Source organism: Bos mutus, chromosome 14 (assembly GCF_027580195.1).
Source record: "Bos mutus isolate GX-2022 chromosome 14, NWIPB_WYAK_1.1, whole genome shotgun sequence".
Taxonomy (NCBI): domain Eukaryota; kingdom Metazoa; phylum Chordata; class Mammalia; order Artiodactyla; family Bovidae; genus Bos; species Bos mutus.
In genome coordinates, this window is record NC_091630.1 from 21,507,429 (window position 1) to 21,532,586 (window position 25,158).

Genomic DNA, 25,158 nt, shown 5'->3' on the forward strand with positions numbered 1-25,158 from the left:
TTATGCCCAGAAAGGTGAAATGAAGTGCTGACAGTTATAAGGCTTGAGAAATTAAGTCTTGAACCCTAGCCTTGGCTCTTAACTTTTAAACTAGTGCTGTTTTTAAGATTTTCTTCAATCCCATATAACACAAACAAACTCGTTACCCTAAATCTGGGTCGTTCCAAGCCTTATCAACACTGTGGTGATTACCTCCACTGAACTCTCCATGGTCAAAACCCTGATCTACCCTGATTCCAAGTACATCCTGATTTTACACGTTGAAGCATAAAATGGTGCTAAAATCCAAGTCCTCTGAATAATAAAATCTCAGTAAGTCTGTTCACTGAATTTAGATGTTGAAAATAGACATACTGTATTTCCTGAGCTCACGAGACCACTCCTTATCACATATGTCCTAAAGTGGTTTGAATATCAGTTTCTTTTGACTACAGTGAAAGGAGTCTTTGAAATTTGTCTATAGCATCTCCTCTGAAGTATCATTTAATGAATATGGTAGACAGTTAATAGAGAAACAGCATACAGATACACACAGTAACAGGTAACCTAAATATCTAACACAGATCTTTAAAGTTGAGAACGTAATTCAAGAGACGATAGCCCATAACTGTGAACCTCACAGTAGAACAACGATTATATAAGTTTCTAGGATTCTTATGTTTCATTTAATTCCATATGTTACTTTTAGGCACTTATGAAGTTCAGTTTTCCTTCATTTCTAGGAGCCAAGATCATTTTATAAGTAAATGCAATATAAGCAAAACCAAATCATACTTTCTTTCATTGCAAATGTGTTACTTCCTAGTGACAACAGTGGAGAAATCCTCAAAATTGATTGACTTGGAAATAACTGTTTCTCAAAACTCATGTTAAGATTATGTTTGTTTACACTTCAAAATAGAATGCTTCCATTTGCCCCAGTACTAGTACAGAATAATTAGGTACGTAATTTATAATTTTTTCACAGTATTTATTTCCAAATCTTTTCTCAGTTTAACTTGTTCCAATATTTCTTAATTCTCTGCATTACATTTATTTTAGTAAATAATTTGGCTAATAAAAGTGTACTTTTCATGAGGCTCTAGTATAAATGTTTTAATTTAAAAAATGAGAAAATTCATTACAGACAAGTGATTATGAAGAAATCATTTTAAAGTGAACTTAAGTTTTTGTTGAACAGTTTCTTGGTCCTACACTTGAAAAAAACATGGAAAATTTAAGAACATGCCAAATCACTTTTTGTATTAATATACATAAAAGTTGGAAGGATGTGCACTTGATTACATTTGGAAGTATATCTTATTTTGTACCACTTTTAATCAGTACACCCACATACTTTTATTTAACAGAAGTGTATGTCCCTAAGATAAATAATTAATGATTGCACATTTGCATTTTAAAAATTACTTAATATTTATTTCCAAAACACTTTATCAAATCATGACAAAATATTTTCAAACTGAATAATTTGTCTTTGTTCACATAAATATTATATTTTGTGTGTTTTTAAATAATATTTTTTTCTGTATTTGTATGATCATTGTGGATACTTTATAAACTATATATTAACACAAATAAGCCAAAAGCACTTATACTAACTTCTGGTAACCAATGATAACTGATAAGTACTCTGATGTGTAAATCTTAAATCTTTTTCACTCCATCTCTTTGTCTTTTGTGTCAGTTATGTGCATATATATTTTCATGAGTGTATGTTTTTTAAAATTACTAACTATAGTACAATATCCATCATTTAAGATTTCATAATATCTTTTATATAATTTATATAGGTGAAGGGATGTACGCACTATTCACATAATTTTTTGTGAATGTATAATATTCTGTAGACATGCCATAAATGCATGTACTTATTCCCCTGTTTTGAACATTTGGAGTTTCTTTTCCCCAGTCTTTAAAATTATCAAACAATAGTGCAATGAAGATGTATGTATATCTTTGTACATTGATTTATTTCTTTAAGAAAGATCCTGGGAAGTGAAATTTCAGGTTCAAAAATGTAAGGAGCTTGCTTTTAATATTTATACATAAGGTACTTTGGAAAACACTCATATAAATGACCATGAATTTTTTTGTCAACAGCTAGTTTATTACTATCAATCTAAAATGTATTTTTTTCTGTTACTAGATTATTGAAAAAGTACTTAAAATATTCAATAAAATTAAAGAGAATACTTTCTTTTTGAATTGCACCTCCTTTGAAAATAAAATTATAACATGACAAAATATTACATATTCTTATTTATCTCATGAGTCATTTTAACAATTTCTATTCTTACTCCTCTGACTTTTGAAAAACATCATTAAGTTGTTTTTATAGTCTGCCTACTGAATCTAGAAAATAAATACGCCAATAGCTGTGCTTTTTCTTGTGTCATTGTTACCTCAGAGTGAGAAAACAGCTGCATGCACTGATTATATTTTTTTATTGTTCTTAATTTGGTACATGCCTAAATGGTAATTGCAGCATTTAGAGAGTCCATGAATTTGGCCTTTTTAACTTTGTTCATCTGAAATATGTTGTTTCTATCACTGTCATCATTGTTGTCTGTAAGCTACTTTTGTTTGGCTGTTCCTCTTCCACACTGTTGGTATTTAAATGGTCTTTGACTCCCATGGGGTTTTCCAGGTGGAGCTAGTGGTAAAGAACCTGCCTGCCCTTCTTTGTTTCTGTTTGTATTTCATTTTTTGCTTCCCTTCTTCCTTGTTGATTTCATTTATTCCTAACCAGATTTTAATGCTTCATAATAAAATATGAATTGAAAAAAAAAAAAAAAAGAACCTGCCTGCCAATGCAGGAGACATAAGAGATGCGTGTTCAATCCCTGGGTCAGAAGATCCCCTGGAGGAGGACATGGCAACCCACTCCAGTATTCTTGCCTAGAGAATCCCCATGGACAGAGGAGCTTGGCAGGCTATAGTTCATAGGGTCACAAAGAGTCAGACGTCACTAAAGTGACTTAGCACAGCACAGCACAGACTTCCTTGATGTTGTAATCATAGGTTCTCTAATTTATTTTCTTGGTTTTTCTTTCTTTGAGCTTTGCTGTTGGACTTAAAAGAGTTTCCCCTCTTAAGATCCCCAGATTTAAGTATTTTATTTAAGAATACATGATGGGTCCCTGAGTCAGCAGTCCTGCAATATTCTGACCACTACTTAGCTTAATTATGAATTGCTGTATTGCCAGACTTACGTCCTTACTTCAAAGAAGTATGATGTGTGAGGCTGCTTTGGGACACCAACAGCTGTGTGTGTGTGCCTGCACACTTGGAAAAGCAAATTTAAAACTATTGTTTGCACTGCACTGCAGAAATCACTGGGCTTCCCTTGTAGGTCAGTTGGTAAAGAATTTGCCTGCAGTGCAGGAGACCTGGGTTCAGTCCCTGGTTTGGGAAGATCCCCTGGAGAAGGAAATGGCAACCCACTCCAGTATCCTTGCCTGGAAAATCTCATGGACAGAGGCGCCTGGTGGGGTCCATGGGGTCGCAAAGAGTCAGGCACGACTGAGTAACTAACACTTAACTTATAGAAATCACTGAAGAGGTACTGTAGATATAGAAACCTAAGCAACCACTGTCTTGCTGCTGGTTAATCTGGTCATATTCAATACATCACTGATTACAAAATCCACCTATAACTTTAACTTTTTAAACTTAATTGCCATACCAATATTATAAATATGACTTTTTAACTTTTTGGGAAAATACAATCTTTTTAAGTTAAAAGTAACCACAACAATTAGTTTACTGGTTTAAGAATAAGTACACTTCTTAGATGGCTTATATTATTAAGACATTGAAACAAGAAGTATTTTCTCAGTGTAATTAATAATTTATAACCAAGAATTTGAGATAATTTGAATATTACTGTGTAATATCTTTAATAATTTTTAATAAATAGAAACATATGCAAACTTTTGTTGAATTGGGTTTGTCCAGGAAGACTGATAGTCTTATTAACCTTTTAATCTACTTTTGTTATAATTTGAAAATATATTGGTATTTGATTTGATATTGAACATTATAATGACTAAGTTTTTTAGTGTACTTAAATTACAAAATCATATCAAACCACTAAGATGTCTTCTGCAAATAAGCATAGTGTCATCACATATAAGAATATGACTCAATGATTACTAGATAAATTTACCTTCTAAACTTATGAACCAGCCTTTCCCAAAATGTATTTTTGAGACTATTTCAGCAAGATATTTCTTGATAATAGGTGGGAAAGTGAGATATCTGCAATCAAATGATTAGTCATTATTACAGAATATTCAGGACCTTGTATATGCAAATTTTAGGGTAGATTTGAAGGAGAGAAAGGAAATGGAGAGAAATCTGCCTTATCACGTTAATTTAATTTTAATGTACTTTGGAGAGTACAGCCTTGGACATTAAAGTTGAGAAATTACATATTCTATTCCCTAACCAGATAGTAAGCGACTCTTCTACTTGCATGCGTGCATGTGTGCTAAGTCGCTTCAGTCACGTCTGACTCTTTGCAGTCCCGTGGACTGTAGCCTGCCAGGTTCCTCTGTATGTGGGATTCTCCAGGCAAGAATACTGGAGTGGGTTGCCATGCCCTCTCCAGGGGATCTTCTCAACCCAAAGATCAAACCAGTGTCTCTTATGTCTCCTGCATTGGCAAATGGATTCTTTACCACTAGCACCAGCTGAGAATTCCTCTACTTGCATAGATTCCTCCATATGGTTTTTCATTTAAGGGAAAAAGAAAAAATACTGAGTTTGATTGAAAAAATACTGGTATTTAAAACAATGATTTCTGAATTATTTCCCATAGCGAAAATGAACAACAAAAAATTATCTTGTTGATGAAGAATCCCTTATAGTAGTTCTCTTTACTCAGGATACTTTCTTCTCTAAGGATATTATTATCTGTGGAGTGTTTTCTTTAAGAAAATAGCTTGATAAAAATGTAGAAAAGAAGTGGAAGACTTCAAATACTATTGGAGAGAGGCACTGTTTTTCTTACAGACTAGGTTCCTGGGAGAATTTTAAGTTAAAAGTATACTTACCCAAGTTTGTTTACTGCATATTCACTAAGATGGTCCCTTGAGATTTCGTTGGTTAAGACTCTAACAAAGTAAAAATAAACAAATTATGTAAATAAATAAATACCAGAGCCTAGCCAGAAAAAAAGGAATAAAAGGAAAGAGACTCTAACGAATTTTTCCAATTTAAGGACTATACAGATGATGATTGGAAAGATTTGTTTGAGATTAGAATTTAGTTGATATATTTAAATGTTTGTATTACTCTCTCTATTTGCATCTTTGTTTTCTTTTAGTGAAAACAGATTAATATCCTTCTTAGATTCCCTCAGTGATCTGTTAAATGTATATGATATTCCATAAACCTGATTCTACAAAATCTTCAAACCATTACTAAGGAAAAAAGCTCTTCATCGCAAAATTACCAAAATGCTTCAATGCAGGGTTCAGCAAGCTGTGGCCATGGACCAAATTCAGCCCATTGCCTATTTTGTAAATGAAGTTTTATTGGAATATACACATACATTTTGTGTATATAAAATATATATGTTGTCTACATCTGCATTCATATTACAATGTCAGAGGTGCAGCAGAGACCACATGGTCTGCAAAGTCTAAGATGTTTACTGTTGAGCTCTTTACAGAAAAAGCTTCCCAACACCTGTCAGTATATATCCCATAATTATCCAGTAATCAGGAAGGATTTACTGTCGTGTCATAGGAGGTTGATGTCCAGAAAGTAGTCTTGATATTAGAAAATGCATATATGTATATGTGTATGTGTATATATATGTGTGTATATATATTTCTATATATGTGTATAAAATGTGTTTAAACTTTGTCTATTGTTGCTATTTATATTTAAAATACTATTTTGCCACTATAATGTCAAAAAACTTCAAAGAACCTTCCCAAATACTTACAGCTAGTATTTTTTTAGCACACAATTTTTTGAAGCTCGGATGGCTTTTTCATTCCCTTGACTTTAGAGAAATAAACATATTTATCTGAGACTATCTCTTGAGGTACAAACAATTCCAATATTGTATTTTAATAAATAATAGACATTTATACCTGACCATATTTAACACATATCATGGAAGCACTCACTTCATTTTGTGTATCACTCAATTTATATTAATATATTTTTATTCCCCATTTTATAATTTGGTACAGAATAACTCAGATCATTATTAAAATTTGACTCACACTGATTAGATGACTTCAATTTGCACTTTTACTTAGAGGTCATGTAATCTAAACTCTGTACATTCTTTTAGTCAAGATTTTCTTAATCCTTTTTGAAACATTTTCTTCCCTTTGTATGTTAGTTTGGTTATCAGTTTTTACTTACAAATTTTGCTTGCAATTATCAAATATACAGTGAGGTTTTTTCCAGGATGAGTATTAAAATGCCTATTTTTGAATAGTCACAATATGGTCCATATGTCTTTAGTACAGTTTTACAATTATGATCTTAAGCAAGGAGTGTGTGTATGTTTACAGTCTTACCTAGACTCAGTGTTTGTGAATTTACCTAGCAACATTTTATTGGAGAAAACCACTTGAACCTACTAAACTATGATTATTTTTCCCAGTTTGTAGATTTGTAGCATACAACTGAGATTTGGTTTTTCCATTATGCATATTAATGAGAAATGTTTTTTCATTTCTCATGTTTTCTTTTTCACGTTTGCTAAGATTTGTTCACTGAATTTAGTTCTTATTCTAACCAAAGTTTTTAAAAACCCTCTTGATATCTATAGTTGATGTGTTTTGAGGAAGCACCTTTTACAGACAGCATTAGTCTCATCTTGTAATAAGCTTACCATCTCAAATTTTCTCCTCACATTCTTTTTTCCCCTGAAATGATTTCAGTAATACTTTGTGCCTATATTGGCATGGTTTGTTTTCAAGAGTATTACTCCAAGTGCTTCTTTCTTCATTCTAGCTCTAGAAAATCCATGTTCCAAAGATCTTGATAGCTACATTCACGTAGATGCTGGAACAACCTGCTTTGATACATCAGCTGGTTTTTTGATAACTTAAAATGCAATTGTACAATCGTGTTTGAAACTATTAGACTTGCAGCCTATTTCCAGTAAATAATTTCAATCTTGATGCATTAATTACAGACCAAAAATCTTATAAAATTACTGTTATCATGTTTATGTGCTGTCAAATATATTCTCCTGGACATACATTTACCAGAAAGTATTATCTATCTAATGAAGATATGTTCTCTTCTGTTTAAAAGTTTTTACTCTTTATTCAGATTTAATTATTTTACATATTTAATAATCCTGCTTTTATTCACCAAATTGCATACTTAAATAAATCTTAAAAATAATACATTTAATTTGTACTACTACCTTGAGTGAAAGTGGTATATCAGCCTACCATTTTTTTTTTTTGGTACATCCTGTAAGTAGGGCTCAGAAATAAGAACTGAACATTAATTTTATGGGTTTTTTTCTACTCGATAGGTGCTATGGATATAGAGGAGAGAAATCGCCAAATGAAAATTAACAAATACAAACAGGTAGCCGGATCAGATCCCAGACTGGAACAAGATTACCATGCAAAGGCAAGACATTTTTCTTTTTAAAAGTTGTGAAATAATCAATCATATGAAACCGTTAGATTCTCAAACTGCTGAAGGCAGATCAGTCAGAAACGAACATATAGTGCAATGGCCCCATGATATTATTAAATGCTAAAATTTATAATGTGTTTGTATACCAACTTTTAGGTAAAGATTTGCCTTAATTTTTGAAAAAAATCATTGTATAATATAGGAGGTTAAGGAAATGGAACTCTTAAATGATCTAAAGGACAAATCTTTTAGAAATTTTCATTTTATAAAACCTACAAAGGCCCTAACACCCTCTAAAATGTATAGGAAGAACTTCTATTTTCATCTTATGGTTTTCCTACATATAGAGGTTATTATTTATAGTATTTTAATTCGATCTGATTTTTAATAAGTTTTTGAAACAAAATACATACTCATGGGATGTTGTAAGGAATTCAACAAGTTTTTTAGTGAGAATCTTTTTGAACCACTTTTTGGTAATAAATTAAGGTATGAAATCTCCCAAGATAGGAAAAAAAGTATTCTTTTTATTGTTCGTGTTCTTCATTGCCTTTATATTTTCAAAACATTTTTAGGTTTATCATATTATTCATTCCCAAAGTCATGAAAAGACTTTGCTCTAATGTACCTATTTAAGATTTAACAAAAAGATGAAACTAGCAAAGCTTATTCATAACATTTAGTTATTATGTACTCTCATAATTACAGTCATGTAATATTTGTGGTCTATTTATCTGTGTACTAGGGAAAAACAGTTTGGATTTTTCTGTACTTGGGTCTGTTTTATCCTTACCTTCTGAAAGTTCAGTTTCTCTCAATTATACCCCATTCTTCAGTAAAAATAAGATTTATTAAGTAAAGCATAACTGACTATGCTGGATATGTGTATATGGTAGGCAGCACACATTTTTAGTTTCTCTATTATATGACCTAGAGGAGACAGATATTCTTACATCAGCATCATGTTCCAAACCAGCGATCTCTTTTCCAAATTACATGAATATTGACCCATGTGGTGAATACAAGATTATTCATCACAGCGTTCTGTCGTCCTGGAAATGGCACAGGCCTAAAGCCAAGAGAAAGGTAAATTTAAGACCAACAAAAAATAGCCTTGCCTTTGCTTTGCAGGCCCTAAACTTCTAAAGTAAATTTCATAGAAAATAGATTTGTAATGATACAACATTTCAGATACATCTCTAACCTTTTGAGCTTGATATCAGAACTGATTTCTATGCTTTCCAGGTACTTTAAAAAATATATCTGTCTAGGGCTAAATCGGAGAAGGCAATGGCAACCCACTCCAGTACTCTTGCCTGGAAAATCCCATGGTCGGAGGAGCCTGGTAGGCTGCAGTCCATGGGGTCGCTAAGAGTCGGACACGACTGAGCGACTTCACTTTCACTTTTCACTTTCATGCATTGGAGAAGGAAATGGCAACCCACTCCAGTGTTCTTGCCTGGAGAATCCCAGGGACGGGGGAGCCTGGTGGGCTGCCATCTATGGGGTCGCACAGAGTCAAACATGACTGAAGTGACTTAGCAGCAGCAGCAGCAGCAGCAGGGCTAAATAGGCATAATCTCTTGTGGCATCTGCTATGCCTAATCTCTCATTTATTCATCTTGTATAATCTAAAAATCAGGCATGAAGTCCTGATAAAATAGGATATTAAAGCTTCCATAAACATAGCATAACACATTTGTTTCATTTGTTTGTTTATATCCCACTGTACTTCAGGAAGGAATGTAGGTGATTTTTAAAATACGTATAATACTATTGTCAATGAAGAAATGAGTATCAAGGGAAAATGAAGTCAAGACACAACAAGGTAATACCAGAAGTAAAGCTTGTGAACAAAATGCATAGTGTAAGATGCTTTATGCCTGCTACATGTGGGGCTTATATTCTGACTGTGAGCTCCCTCACAAGCCTCAAAGGCAGAAAGAGAAACTGGATCACTCATAGGATTTACATTGTTCATACAATAAGTCCTGAGAAGCAATGCCAATGATTCTTGTTATGGATACCTGACAAATTTATTACAAGAGAGTGAACCAAAGGAATACTGTAAGTGTGGGTCAAAATTTATTTTTAGAAAACCAAGTTTTGATTACATTCCAGTTCATAAATTAATGCTTGAGACCTCAAAGTTTTATAACTTTGACACCAATTATTTTAGGTTAGAGAAGATTTAAGTCTTGGCAAAGACTAATTATCCTAAGCAACATAATTTCCTATGTATTTGCTAAGGCAGTGGTTTTCAAACTGTAGCTCCAGACCAATAGCATCAACGTCACTTCAGAATTTTTGGAAATCAGTTATCTGGCCTGCTCCAGAACTGCTGCTGCTGCTGCTGCTGCTAAGTCGCTTCAGTCGTGTCCGACTCTGTGCGACCCCATAGACAGCTTAAACAAAACTCTGGGAGTGAGGTTCTTGTCTTTTAGCAAACCTGCCAAGTGATTCTGATGTGGACTATAGTTTGAGCATCACTGCTCTAAGACAGGCTGCTTATAGAATTTACTTCTAGGTAACTGACTTCCTCTTTTAGGGTTTTATTCAGAAGACAATGAGGAATGATGTCACTTTAAAATGGAGACTTCCTTTGAGAATAAGTGATCTGATCTTTACAAGCCCTCTTCCAGTTTCTAATGAATCCTACCTATTGAATGTCAAATACTTAGAAATCTGTTTTCAATTGCTGGAGTTATGCATTCAGCCTAACCAAAAAGGCAATCAAATCATTAAGATTTTAAAAGAATCCAAAACACGACTCTATTTTGTTCCACTCTGAATTTCCTGATGTGGAACTGTCTTTGCTGGATCATCTGTCTGCCTATCATCCCTACTTTGGACTACCTCCCTCATGGATGAAAGAGAAAATTGCAGAGGATTCTTTTTCAGTCAAGTGCATGTATAGACTTAGTTATTATTCATTTCCATACTAACAATTCTTTATAGTAAAATTTTCAACAACATCCCTCTCTTTTTAACTAGGGATATTTACCCTATATTACCATTCTTTTCTTCCTTGTTTGATTAGCAAGTACCAGCTAAATATTTGCTGCTGACCTATGTGCTTCAATATATTGGGATTCCCTGATAGCTCAGCTGGTAAAGAATCCACCTGCAATGCAGGAGACCCTAGTTCAATTCCTAGGTTGGGAAGATCCCCTGGAGAAGGGATAGGCTACCCACTCCAGTATTCTTTTCAATATAACAACTCATTCTTGAAAAAATCATGTAATAAGGAAGGGAACTAAGCCATAGATAGAAAGATTAAGTAATCTACACCAATTCACATTAAATCATGGAAAGTATTATTTGTAGCTAACCTCGTTTTCAATTTTGAGATAACAGATTAAGTTCAAAAACCATGGAGCATGTGCTGTACCTCTGAGCTATATTCCTGAAATTCTAGTGAAACTATGAAGAAGTTTTGATGCGATATAATTGTTAACGAAGTTTTTTAAAAAACTATATATTTTAAATGGCATTGCCTTCCTGAATTTCTCAAGTGTTCTGCACTGATAGTTGTAAACAAGTATTACTAATTTATAAAATATCTCCTTAGTAATTCACTTTGAAAGTACCTGTAGAACAGTGCCTTTAAAGTTACTGTCTTTCTAAGTATATTTTAAATATATTAGGAAATTTGTAAGTAGACATCCTATATTTAATAAGAGCTAATTAATTAATTAAATATTTAATCAAATCCAGGTGCAGACATGATTCCTGTTTCATCAGTGGATGAATTCTCAGGGCTTTCCCCTTCAAAACAGAATTTAACTATGCAGCCAGCCTGTGCACTCTTTCATGCCTATTACATTCTCTTTATCCCAGCTTAAATGTGATTCACCTATTCTACTCTCAGATAAATTTAAGGATCAACTTAAAACCAACATTCTCTGCTCCCCATTGGTTTAGAAGAATGTGATTTATTACATTTAACAATGTGAGTTATACTTCAGCATAAGCCAACTACCTTTCCATGAGTAATATGATTACAATAATTAGCAATAATTGATAAACAGTGTGTATCAGATCAGATCAGATCAGTCACTCAGTCGTGTCTGACTCTTTGCAACCCCATGAATCGCAGCACGCCAGGCCTCCCTGTCCATCACCAACTCCCGGAGTTCACTCAGACTCATGTCCATCGAATCAGTGATGCCATCCAGCCATCTCATCCTCTGTCGTCCCCTTCTCCTCTTGGCCCCAATCCCTCCCAGTATCAGAGTCTTTTCCAATGAGTCAACTCTTCTTATGAGGTGGCCAAAGTACTGGAGTTTCAGCTTTAGCATCATTCCTTCCAAAGAAATCCGAGAGCTGATCTCCTTCAGAATGGACTGGTTGGATCTCCTTGCAGTCCAAGGGACTCTCAGGAGTCTTCTCCAACACCACGGTTCAAAAGCATCAATTCTTCGGCACTCAGCCTTCTTCACAGTCCAACTCTCACATCCATACATGACCACAGGAAAAACCATAGCCTTGACCAGACAAACCTTTGTTGGCAAAGTAATGTCTCTGCTTTTGAATATGGCTAATTTAAAAAGCAAACATCATATACTTAAACATGATGTTTGCTTTTTAAATTAGCCATATTTAGTGTTTTTAAGTGAACTCAGAGGATTTTTTTTAAAGGGTAGTCCATAAGATTTCAACAGGGAAACTATAGTTTATTGATACTGTGTTTATTTGGAAATCAAATTTTATTTTCCTGTTGGAAAAAATGCTTTCTTTTGGAGCTAATGTTCTCACAAAATTATCACAAAAGTATCTTATCCCTATTTTAGCAACTAAAATTTTCTTTTTTGGTGTTTATCTCTCTAAAATCAAGTATTATAGTCAATAAATTTCCCAGAATTTTTCAGATGCGAACCAGAAGTTCATATTAATCCATTTAGTGTTCTGGGATCAGGGTACAATGGAGCAAAGAAAGGAAAAGAGTTTTTATCCTTCTTTGTATGTACCTAATGGGGCACTTGACACCTCTTCTCCCAGGCTTCTTGTCTTTTAAAGATACTTTCACTAATTTCAGGTCTTCCCTGGTGGCTCAGTCAGTAAAGAGTCTGCCTGCAGTGTGGGAGACCTGGGTTCAATCCCTGGGTCGGAAAGATCCCCTGGAGAAGGGAATAGCTATCCACTCCAGTATTCTCACCTGGAGAATTCCATGGAGCGAGGAGCCTTGTGGGCTACAGTCCATGGGGTCACAAAGAGTCGGACACAACTGAGTGACTAACACTTTCACTGATTTCAAAGAGGCATATTAGGAAGAAAGCAAGCCCACGAAAGTAATTTACATTACAATATGAACTACATAGCACAGAGATAGTTTCTTTAAAAATAAAAAAGAAAAGATCTATAAATACAAATAAACCTCACAAGATGAAGTTGTAGGCAGTATCAATATAAAAAATTCAGACAGTTCAAGGCAAAATATTTTTGGCAAATAAATTGTTGTTGTTAACTAAGCTGTTCCCTTTATTAGACCTTATTCTCTTCTCAACACTGAAAATACACATTCAAGGCCAGCCTTAAATGTTTTAATTTGACTTTCAACACACAAACAGTTGGGACTCCAGAAGAGGGGAGATAGGTAGGAGCTGGTAAGGAGAGGCATATATGTGATTCTTGTATGTTTGTTGTTTGTGAGTCAGGAGTACTTCAAGACTCTAATATCAAAATGAGGTCAGTGTCCAAGATGAGAACCCAGCCTGGAGTTAAGCAAACTCCACCTGGGTGACTTTGGGTAGTTTAACCTCCTCTTCTCAGTTTCTTTATTAAATAAGCTTTGAGATCTATTTCATATCTATTTTATATGTTGATGATTAGGAAGAAATAAGATAATGTATATATATGGTTTAGCTTTTAGTGAACTGCTTAATAAATGGTAAAGATATTTGTTATTATTATTTTATAATAACAACAAATGTTTCATAGACACCAGGTGTGAATATGATAATGTCAAAAGGAAATGGTAAAGAAATAATTGAACTAATGAAAAGGATTTTAGTGTAACTCATATCATTGAATGTTCCCTTTATTCTCAAATAGATTAAAGCAGCAGAGATCCCCCCAAAAAATAAAATTTAAGGAGAAATAATTTATGAATCTTCAAAGGATATATAGACAAAAAGAGCACAGAACATATGATGAGAAATTACAGACTAAATTACTGAAATTCAGAAATGATGTTATCAAGGTTGACTTTGAATGAGCCTGACTGGTTCTTGGAAAGTTGATTAATGGGTGAAATATGGCTATAGGTATTTTAAAAGAAATACTCTGTAACAGCAGTGACATAAATGGATCTGAAAACTGAAAAGCCAAATTTATAAAAAGTAAATTTTAAAATGTAGATTAGGTAGCCTTATACAAATCCCTAAGATGATATATGAAAATACATATATTTATTGAAGGTGAAGAAATGAAAGATATAATTTTATAGCAGCGATTAAAATAAAATGATAGGGAACTTTTCTTTATAGATAAATGGAAAAGTTGAGTTTCTGGTAGCACACGACACCGGCCAACAATAGTATAATTGATCTGGGCTGGGTGCCCACTGGAAGAAGAGCTGCTGCATCACTGATTCTTAAGCTACACAGAGAACCTGATATTTGTATGAAACAGACACCATTGTACCAGCATTAGATGGAATCATCTGATACATAGAGCAAGAGAATTCTAATTAAGAGTGATTTTAGTAACCCAGTCTCTACTCTGTGAGGTCCTCAAGGAATAAGTGAAGGTGTCTTACAGGAAGTAATGAAGTATCCTTTCTTGGAATAAGCTGTATAACCGTTTTATAAACGGAAGTAGGATTCACATTAAAAAAAACAACAACAACAAAAAAACTGCTAGGCTTAGTCTAGCCAGATGTCCAGGAAAATGGTTTCATTTTTTTAAAATCAGAATTAAGATCACCTACTTAAAGTTTCCATCCCAAACTAGGTCAAGAAATCTTATCACTTACTGATGAAGATGTCAGGGAGAATGCTAGTGGCTGCACCTGGATTTCTTCACTAAAACATACCGTTTCTCTAAATGTCTATTCTACTTTCAATTTTCTCTAGTTGTGCTCATTTCTGCATAACCTTGCAATAAGTTAGCTTCACACTCTTTAGCAAAATTACCACAGGGTGCTAATAATAATACCTACCTCAAAGGGTTGTTTTCAAGATTGAATCTGTATGTATAACTCTTAAGCCTTTCCCTTCTCCAGGGGATCTTCCCAACCCAGGGATCAAACCCCAGGTCTCCTGTATTATAGGCAGATTCTTTACCAGCTGAGCCACAGGGGAAGCCCTAAGGAAAAAGGAGATGTTAGCTATAGTATGATGATGGTGGGATGATGATGATGATGGTGATAGGGAAGAAAGAGAAAAAGAGAAATCATTTTCAACAGAGACCTTGCTCTTACCCAGGTCTATATTTGTTGCCATCAACAATATACTAGATATAGATTAGTATATCTCTAAAATAATCCCAAAAAATATGGGAGTAGGAAGGAAGGAAAAGTGTAAAAATTAATGATAATCTAAAAAGCATAAAAAGTGATTTGGGTTCTCTCATTCTTATCAGGTTAGTTAACTTTTGATCTGCCTCAAATTATTATTCTTGTCATGTCTACTCTTTAGCCAGCTGGAATGTACTTCAACTTTAAAAACAGAGAGATAAAATTACATTTATAGATAATTTAATTCTGTGTATATGTCTATACATACACACACATCCTTAAAGCTCTGAGCCAAAGGAAAATTTCTCTCCTCCATATTTTAACTGATGGAAGTAACAACTGTTTATTTCTTCCTCATCTTATAGGTACCAATATACCTCACTTTATCTAACAGACCTACAGTTAAAAACTTAATAGTAGAAATTTAGAATTTTTATATTTTTATCTGTGAATAATCTTTGAATGTAAAAGTTTCTAACTTTAAGTTTCTTTTTTCTTTACATCTTATGTTAATTTGATAGGGCTGCCATAACAAAATGTCAAGACTAGGTTGTTTAAACAACAGAAATTAAATTTCTTACAGTCTGGAGACTAGAAGTCCAAGATTAAAGTATTGGCAGGTTTGATTTCTTTCAAGTTATTTCTCTTTGGGTTGGGGATGGCCATCCTCTTGCTATGTCCTCATAGGGTCATCCTTCTGTTGTGTCTGTGTTCCAGTCATATTGGGTTAAGGCCTACCAGTGTGACCTCATTTTACCTTAATCACTTCTTTAAAGGCTTTATCTCCAAAACAGTCACATTCTGAGATACTAGAAGTTAGCACTACAACATATGAACTTTGAGGATATGCAGTTTAGTTACAATATATCTCTACAAAGTAGTTAATAATATTTAGTTTATTACCTTAATGCATTATGAAAGCATATTTTATTGTAATGTAAATATGGGTTTTTAGGCAACAAACTATAGCTATTTTGTTTCAGACTTTTTGATTTCTTAAAATTGTGTTCACTGTTCTCTGTTTTTCCAACTACCTTCTCACATCCTAGGATATGAAATATTCTGTTTGCAAGTTCATTTTAAAAATTATTTTCCTTTGGTTATAAGACCACATTTAAATTTTAGATGTTTTCTGAGGCAGACATTTAAACATGTGTCCTCTTTCTTTGCATTTTATTTGTGAATTGCTACCCCCTATTGTTTAATCACATGTCAGGCCAGGAAAACCACATGTCAGTTCAGGAAGTATAAAATAGATTTTTTTTTTTAATTATGAAGAAGTCATTTGAGATGAGTAGAACCAACTTATGTATTAAAGAACACTACAGGATTACAGAAGGAACTGTCATTTATTTCTCCCTTTTTTAGTAAATATAGAAAGAATTTTAAATAAATTGCATCTGGCTACTTGCTGGTAAAAGGGTCAACCTGTGGACAATAGCTGCTATTGCTAAGAGCATAATTTCTTTCAGTATATTTCCAAAGAACACAAGAGGGAAACATTTTTCTTTTACCTTCAGCAAAAATAGAAATGTATGCCTTTGCTTTCATAAGACCTGCGGGCTTGCTGGCTTGTGAACAACTCGGGACGCCCTACAGAGGATACAAGGGATGAAAGATACGGGTCACCAAGGGGTGAGAGATCTTGCTCTATAGAATCAAGGAGGATACGGGAAATAAGGAAAAAAGGAAATGTGACAAATAGGGCAAAAACATTCTTTCCAACTCAAATTTCATATAATTTAAAAGGGTTACGTATAGTCATATAAAAATTACAAGTAGAAGAATATTCAAAACAACAGAGATATGAAAACATATAAACCTTATGAACCAACCATGGCACTTATCACTTCTTAAAATACATATATCCTGTCTTATATGATGCTTTTTTCACACCTTTTTATTAAACTATACACTTCTTAAGAATGGATATGTAGTTTACTCATCTTTGTAGACTCTCCACAGAAAAGCAGGGACAAGAAACACATTTCTGGAGAGAGTGTGGGTAGGTTATTACCTAAGAGTTAAAAACAAATTTTCTAATGGATATATGATTATTGGTTTCTGTCTGGAGTTAATCATAGAAAAAGAATACTCAGAAAAATTTGGAAGACTAGGGTTCTAATTTTGATTCTACCAGTTATGCGCTAAGACATTGGGTAAATTGCCCAAGAGTTCTTCACAACCCAGCTTTTTCCTCTGTACAAATTGAGGGAACCTTGTTATCTGTAAATGTACTTTGGAGGCTGCATAGAAAAAAAATCATTAGGTATTAACACATGGGTTTTAGGCAACTTCCTCACTAACTAAGCAAATCATTTAATCTCATAGCCTAATCTTCAAAATTAGATTTGGACTAGATTTTTTTTTATATTTCATTTTCTTTATCTACTGTTGTCTCCTTTATTGATTCAGTAATCTCTGATCAGTGTCAGGCTCTTTACTTAATGTATTCTCACAAATGATTGAAATTTTTAACTAACTTATTGTGTAATAATTATGATTTAGAGAATAAATTTATGTGTGTAATGTTTTTATCTCATATTTCACATGAAATAAATTATAACTAAGTTTGAAGTGAGACTTAAAACATTTACTCAGTTAAGGCACTCAGTTAGCTAGGGCAGCATGCAATCCTCCATATCTCTAATATCAGTTTAATTTGGCTAATTATAATTTGAACATATCTATAATTTTATTATGTAAAAACTTTCTTCATGAGCACAAAAATTTATAATTTTTCATCAGTTGTGAGGATTACAGATATTATTTATTAGCAAAGTTAATTTACTAATGTTTTCCTAAGCATAGAATTTTGATAATTTCTATTTCATCACTTTTGAAGATAATAAAATAATACTCCAGTCTAAAAATAATGTAGCTAACCTCAGAATGTAACTGATACAAGAAAAGGAACTTTTAGCTGGTGATAATTTTATGAGGTAGAAATATTATATGTAAAAGTATACAGAATTCACCCTGGCATGTGGGAATGCCCATAATGGTAGCTATTCTTGTTATTTATTATAACAAATGAGATGGGAGTAATAAGAAAAACCTGACAGTTGAACTCCATTCTGATGGATAAAACATTACCCGCCAGTTTAATATAACTTTTGTACTAATAAAGAAAATGTCTGTGATTTTATGATTGGCCCTTTTCAGGTCATTTTCATGACTAGGCATATTCACCCCCCAAGGTTAACAGTCTTCAGGGTTCAGTCACATTAGAACAAGTTATTTCTTTTTTTTTTTTTTGCCTAAAAAGTTTCTTGGGGTTTTTTTTTTTTTTTTTTAATTTTATTTTATTTTTAAACTTTACATAATTGTATTAGTTTTGCCAAATATCAAAATGAATCCATCACAGAACAAGTTATTTCTTAAGCCCATTTTCAGTTTTTGCCCCAAAAAACAAAATTATTTGAATTTTCAATGGAATGTGAAGGTGTTATTTCAATATGATATAAAATATGTTTGTGTGATTTTTTATTATTTAAAAGTTTTACTTGTTTAAAATTCATCGAAGTATAGTTATAAGTACATAAATTATAAGTGTTGTAGTATTTGCATGCTGGCTTTGTATTCTGATTTTACATGTCATTTTATATAGTTTTCAAAATTTCAGAAAAGAAAATCTTTATTTTAAAGTATATACTTAAAGAAGAAAACAGTATGTGAATTTTTTTAAGTGGTTCGATTCTGAATATGCTTGCCTTGTATCCTATTAAATGTGAAATTGTAGCTCGCAAATTTTTTTTTAATGAAAATAGAAAGTCTAATACTAACAAGTTTTATGAGCTTAGTCAATTCATTTGACTTCTTGGTCTCTAAATTTTCTCATCTATAAAATAAGGAAAGTATATTACATCTTCTCTGAGGTCACTTCCAGCTTTAAAATATTGTTATTTTTTTTGAATGAATCAGTGATGTGTGAATAACTAAAAGTATGCTTTTAATATCAAATACCTTTCTTGGGCTTTTTTTTTTTTAAAGTGTGGTTGTGTGAGTCCTCTTTTTTATGTCTGAACGTATCTTGTGATCTCAAGGGACATTTAGAAACTTTCTCTTTCCTGTTACTGAACTGCATACCTGGGGTGTTTCTAAAGCTGGTCAGCTATAAGTGAATTCTGGTTTTGCAACATTAAAAGAAAAAATTATCAGAGAAACAAGTAAATAATAATTTTTAAAAAAATCAAGGACCAAGTGAAGGAGGCAGGAATAATGGAAGGAGGGGAAAAGGAAGGAAAAAATGAAAAACAGAAGAGAGAGGATGACACAAATAGAGGGTGGGAGAAGAGGCAGAGGCATGTGTGCGTGCTCAGTCACTCAGTCGTGTCTGACCCTCTGTGACCCCATGGACTATAGCCTCCAAGCTCCTCTGTCCCTGGGATTTTCCAGGCAAGAATACTAGAGTGGGTTGCCATTTTCTTCTCCAAAGGCAAAGGCAGGCAGGGGTAGTCCTTCCCATCTAAGAGTTCATAATCAAATCAGGGAATCACATGGACATAAGTATTACTCATAGAAAATAGGTTATATTAAGTAATATAATAAAAGTAAACCATGCAAAAGAAGAATAAAAGAGAAATATTAATTTGGCTTAAAGAAATCTGGGAATACATTACAGAATAATATATGAGGTGAAGGACAGACATGTCCTTATGCAAAGTTATAACATAAAAGCCTATGAACATTGACCCAGAGGGATGGTACGGGGAGGGAGGTGGGAGGGGGGTCCAGGATGGGGAACACGTGTACATCCATAGCAGATTCATGTTGATGTACGGCAAAACCAATACAATATTTTAAAGTAAAAAAAAAAAAATTAATTAAAAAAAAAAGCATATGAACACAAGCTATGTTTAAGGAACAGCTAATAGTTCTTTAGAATAGTAATATTAAACAAAATGGGATACATATTAGAAGGTAAGAATGGAAAAATTGCTTGGGACCAGATTGTGGAGAGCTTTAAATCTCTCAGTTAAAAATCTAGAATGTTCTCCTTTACAATTATGGTCTTTGAAGATTTTTGAAAAAGTCACAAATACAAACAAATTTGTGTTTTTTGCATATAACTCTGATGGTATAATTACAACAGATTTGAAAAGGATCCATTTAAGTCCTTGTTAAGGAGTCCCAGCCAGAGGCTATTGGTATAGTCCAAGCTAGACATAATTGTTATTCCTTCCCATGTTTGATTGTTGCCTCCATCCAAAATGATCTTCATCCAAACCCAAGTGATCCTTCACTATCTTCTCACAGAAAAAAATACGTGTAGTGGGCCTCTTCCAGATTTTCAACAGAATGCAATTATATCTGCCCTATGCCTAAATTTGATGAGCCCCTGGAGAAGGAAATGGCAACCCACTCCAGTATTCTTGCCTGGAGAATCCCGTGGACGGAGGAGCCTGGGGGGCTACAGTCAATGGGGTCGCAAAGAGTCGGACACCACTGAGCGACTTCACTCACTCACACACTCATGCCTAAATTTGATGAGTCAAGGCAATTATCAAGCCCTTTTAGCTTTTTCAGTACTATTCAGTCTATTACTTAGTCTGATTCTCTTAAAATGCAAATACCTTGAATTACTTTATTACTTACTTTTTTTTCTTTTATAGTTGATTTACAGTGTTATGTTAGTTTCCACTGTGTAGCAAAGTGGGTGAGTTATATATACACATATATACACTTTTTTAAAGATTCTGTTCCCATATAGATCATTACAGAGTATTAAATAGAGTTTCTTGTATTATTCAATAGGCTATTAATTATATATTCTATATAGTTGTGTTTATATGTGTATCCCAGTTTCCCAGTTTATGCCTCCCACTTCCCTCCCTGATAGGACCTAATTAATATTTGAAAGGGAGCCCTGCTTCATATCTTCAATCCATTACTTTTTAAAAATTTTTCTTCCTGCTACAGATTCCCAGGATCATTATCCTACTGCTAAATTCTCATGTCTTATTTCTGTTACAACTTTTGGGATGTTACAGATTACAGTATCTGTAATATCTGTATCCTGTGTCCTAATAAAATACATAAATATTCTGCAAAAATTATATAATGAGTCATGTAATATTTAAAGATATTTACAAAGGACAGATATCAGAAATTCTGATGGCTAAGAAGAGTTTCCTTATGATTATTTATTAATTCTAGCTAGATCTTACAAGCTTCTAATCTGAGGACTTGGAGAAGCATTGAGTCAGATACATTACCATAAGTAAAATAGATAGCCAGTGGGAATTTGCTGTATGATGCAGGGAGGTCAAACCTGGTGCTATGACAACCTAGAGGAGTTGAAGGTGGGGAGGGAGGTTCAAGGTGTGGGAGGAGACATATGTATACCTATGGCTGATTCATGTGGCAGAAACCAATTCAACATTATAAAGCAATTATCCTCCAATTAAAAATAAACAAATTTTTTTAAAAAGACAAGGATCCATTCATAAGCCCCAAGTACCTAAATATCAAGACATTCTGATTTATTAGAATGGGGAATTTTGGACAAAGAGAAGTCAAAAATAACTCACTAGATTTCTAGGTTTTAGTTGGTTATTGAGCCTATTAAATAATAGAGGGAATATAAAAGATACAAGAAAACCTGGTTAGGGGTGAAAGGGAATAAATTTGGTTTTGGCCACATTAAATTTGATATACCTACAAAACAACATATGGGAAATGTCCTGTTAGCATCTGGAAATACAAGTCTGAAGCCTGGGAGAGAAGTGAAAGGTAAAAGATAAAGATTTTTAATCATTACCTGAGTAGATAATAGATTATATCATTCTGTGGGAATATATATAGTGAAAAGAAAAGAAGGCTAAAGATTGACGTTTTTTGAAAAGTGTAATTTAAAATCAAGTAAGAAAAAGTAAAGCCAGCAAAAGAGATTAAGAATGAATAGAGAGATAGGGGAGAAGCCATGAGTGACATTATTTGAGAAGCCGTTATGGAAAAGCTTCAGGAAGAGAGGACTGGACTTCAATAGCATTAGATGTAATAACAAAATCAAAAACAAAGAAAACTAAAGAGACACTACTGGCTGGTAATTAGGATATTTTTGATGTCTGTTTTTGAGAACAGTTCTAATAAGTAATAGGTTAGAATGGGGGAAGAGTTACGGATCCTGAGGAAGAAAATGGCAAATGCATTTGTTAAAGGCAAAAGCACAAGCTCTACAGCCACATAAGATTTCTAAACCTGGATTTCATCGCAGAACTAGCATTTCCATCTCTGAAAATTGTGAGGAATCAGTGAAAGTAAATACAGGATGAGGTTTCTCAAGGAAACACTGATTCCTAACAGATACAGAATTCTCACAGAACCAAGTCTTTGGGAAAGTCATCATGACTACTAGTATTAATTCTTCCTCTACAAATTCTCCAAGAAACTTATCAGTTTCTTTCAGACCAAGAGTAGCGGCTCTTTAGTAAGTCTTGGCCTCCAAGCTAATGGCTACTCTGTCCACAACTGCGTTTCTTTACCTTAAGCTATTCTTATTCCATCTTTCACAAGACGAGTAATTTGCAGATACGATATCTTATTGTCCTTAACTTCTTGTCTCCTATCATGTCTTTGGGAGTCCTACAAAGTGCATTTATTTCTAGACCCCCACCCCTGGTGGTATGCACCAACCTCTCATTCAGTGACCACTTGGTTGGTAACTTGAGATCAGTCATGCCTGCTACGTCACTTCAGTCGTGTCTGACTCTGTGACCCCATGGACTGTACCCTCCAGGCCCCTCTGCCCATAAGATTCTCCAGGCAAGAATACTGAAGTGGGTTGCCGGTCCCTTCTCCAGGGGGTCTTCCCGACGCAGGGATCAAACACAGGGTTAAGTCTCCTGCATCGTCAGGCAGGTTCTTAACCACTAGCGCCACCTGGGGAAATCAGCCATAGTGGGAGTATTTGTTCTCAGAAGTCAGCCAACTCTGTAAATCAGAATTTTTCCCTTTTGGATAGCTGATTGTTAAACATGTATCAGCACACCACTTCCTATCCATACCCATTACAGAGAATGAAAGGATTAACTGCCTAAACTCTATTCAGCTCTCATTACAGTAGTTTATACTCTGACTTGGGCTTCCCTGGTGGCTCAGATAGTAAAGAATCTGCCTGCAATGCAGAAGACCCAGGTTTGATCCCTGGGTCAGGAAGATCCCCTGGAGGAGGACATGGCAACCCACTCCAGGATTATTGCCTGGAGAATCCCATGGACAAAGGAGCCTGGTGGGCTATAGTACACGGGGATGCAAAGAGTCGGACGTGACTGAGCAACTAACACTTTGACTTTTTCACTTTATTCTCCAATTTGATACTTTATATTGGAGACAGTACCTCAGGATATAGCCCAGATAAAATAACCATTCCATTCACTTCTATTCATTAAAAATTCATTGAGTTCCTAGTTAGGCATTACTGATCTAGATAATGGGAATACTAAAATCAATATGACAATAATTCTCCTCAAGGAATTTATAATCTAGCAAGAAAAAATGATAGGTAGAAGGTAGATAGATAGATAGGAAAGAGACAGAGACATGGAGAAACAGAAACATGATAAAAGTGTAAGAAAGGCATGAATAAAGTAGTTTAGGAGCACTCAACGCAATGATCAATTCTCTTGAAAGAAATTAAGAGTTTTCTAGCTGGGATTTCATTTGCAGGGTACTGTTTACAAAGTTAAATCTTAAATTATTGCTCAGTTTTCTCTGGCCCTTCCTCATTGTCTTCTCCCTCCAAAGCAGAGGATTTATCACACAAACTTCTTTAGAAGTCCTATCTAGACAAAATGATCTATTGACTGATTTTTGCACAGTGCAACATTCAAATCAGACAATGATGAGAATTTTGGACAGAAAAAAGAACATCTAGAAATAGTTCCTTAAAAAGAGAGTACCTACAGGTGTGGTACTAACAAAAGCATCCACTCTGAATTATTACATGAAATGAAAATAAGGTGATGCAAATAAGAGCATCTTCTTGCTCTTGTGATTGCTTAATTTACCACAGTGCCAAGAGTTCCTCTACTCTGTTCCTGTGTCCTCTAGATCCCCCGACCAGTATCAAGAGCCCTGCCTACAACTTCAGCTTCCCTCTTCTCTTTCACAGATTTTGTTTGCCCCAATTTTTCCCTACCATTTAACCTATTCATGTTTTATCTCTGAATATGATATGAATATTCCTCCAAATATTTCTTGATGATCTAAAACATTTTTCTTCAAGCTTGGACTTTATTGCTTCCCAGTATTTTGCCATAACCAATTCTCAGGCTAGCGTTTTATACAAGAGATTATAGTTTTACAGTGAGATTCAATAAACTGAAGACAAGCAATGCTTCAGGAATCTCATAGAAGTTCATATACAAAGCTCAAATGATATGAGTTGCTGAGATGCTGCAGAGAAATCAAACAAGGAAATTACTAATTTAAGAACTTGAATATACTGGAGACAATGAAAATTTCATCTTAGAAATTTGAGGGTTTTTTCCTCAGGAATATTATTATAAAAATTTGATAATAACTTTCCGTGCAGTAGAGCTCTGCTGATATTCTGTTTCTTTCCACTGATTTAGATAAATAGGGAGAACATTAACTTTTCCAGGCCACTTAAGAACTCTAGAGTCTGGAACATCCTCGAGAATAATTTCCTGTAAATTTTTCTAGTTTATGATCTGCTTAATAGTACTGTACAAAACATCAAAATGTTGTCAGGAAAAGCTTCTTCACTGTAGTCCAAGACTTTAATGATCTCCAGTCAGCACAGTTTTCAGCTGAGATCCTGTAATCCTATGCAGTAAACCTTCTTTGTTTTTGTTCCATTAAAGATAATGATGAGCACGTCATCTATTTTTCATCTGTCAGCTGTAAACTAATACATGCTAGTCATTTAAGACATTATTTATTGTATAGTGCCAAAGCAATATCAACCATTTCCTAAAGGAACTTATTCACATTCATAACTCATTACCTTGGTGTAATAATTTGGCTGCTTCTGTCTCACTTTTAAATTATATAAATTAAATAACTTTCATTTATCATACTTTTGGAAAAGCAAAAAGATTGGA

General features: G+C 34.0%; 1 protein-coding gene across 1 annotated transcript in view; it reads left to right on the forward strand.

Moving 5' to 3' along the window:
• Positions 1 to 25,158, forward strand: part of RIMS2 (regulating synaptic membrane exocytosis 2) — a 601,046-nt gene that overhangs the window by 430,137 nt on the left and 145,751 nt on the right. Inside the window, exon 21 of the mRNA XM_070382789.1 lies at positions 7,520 to 7,620. Coding sequence (XP_070238890.1) covers positions 7,520 to 7,620 — 101 coding nt within the window. The remainder of the gene's footprint in view (positions 1 to 7,519; positions 7,621 to 25,158) is intronic.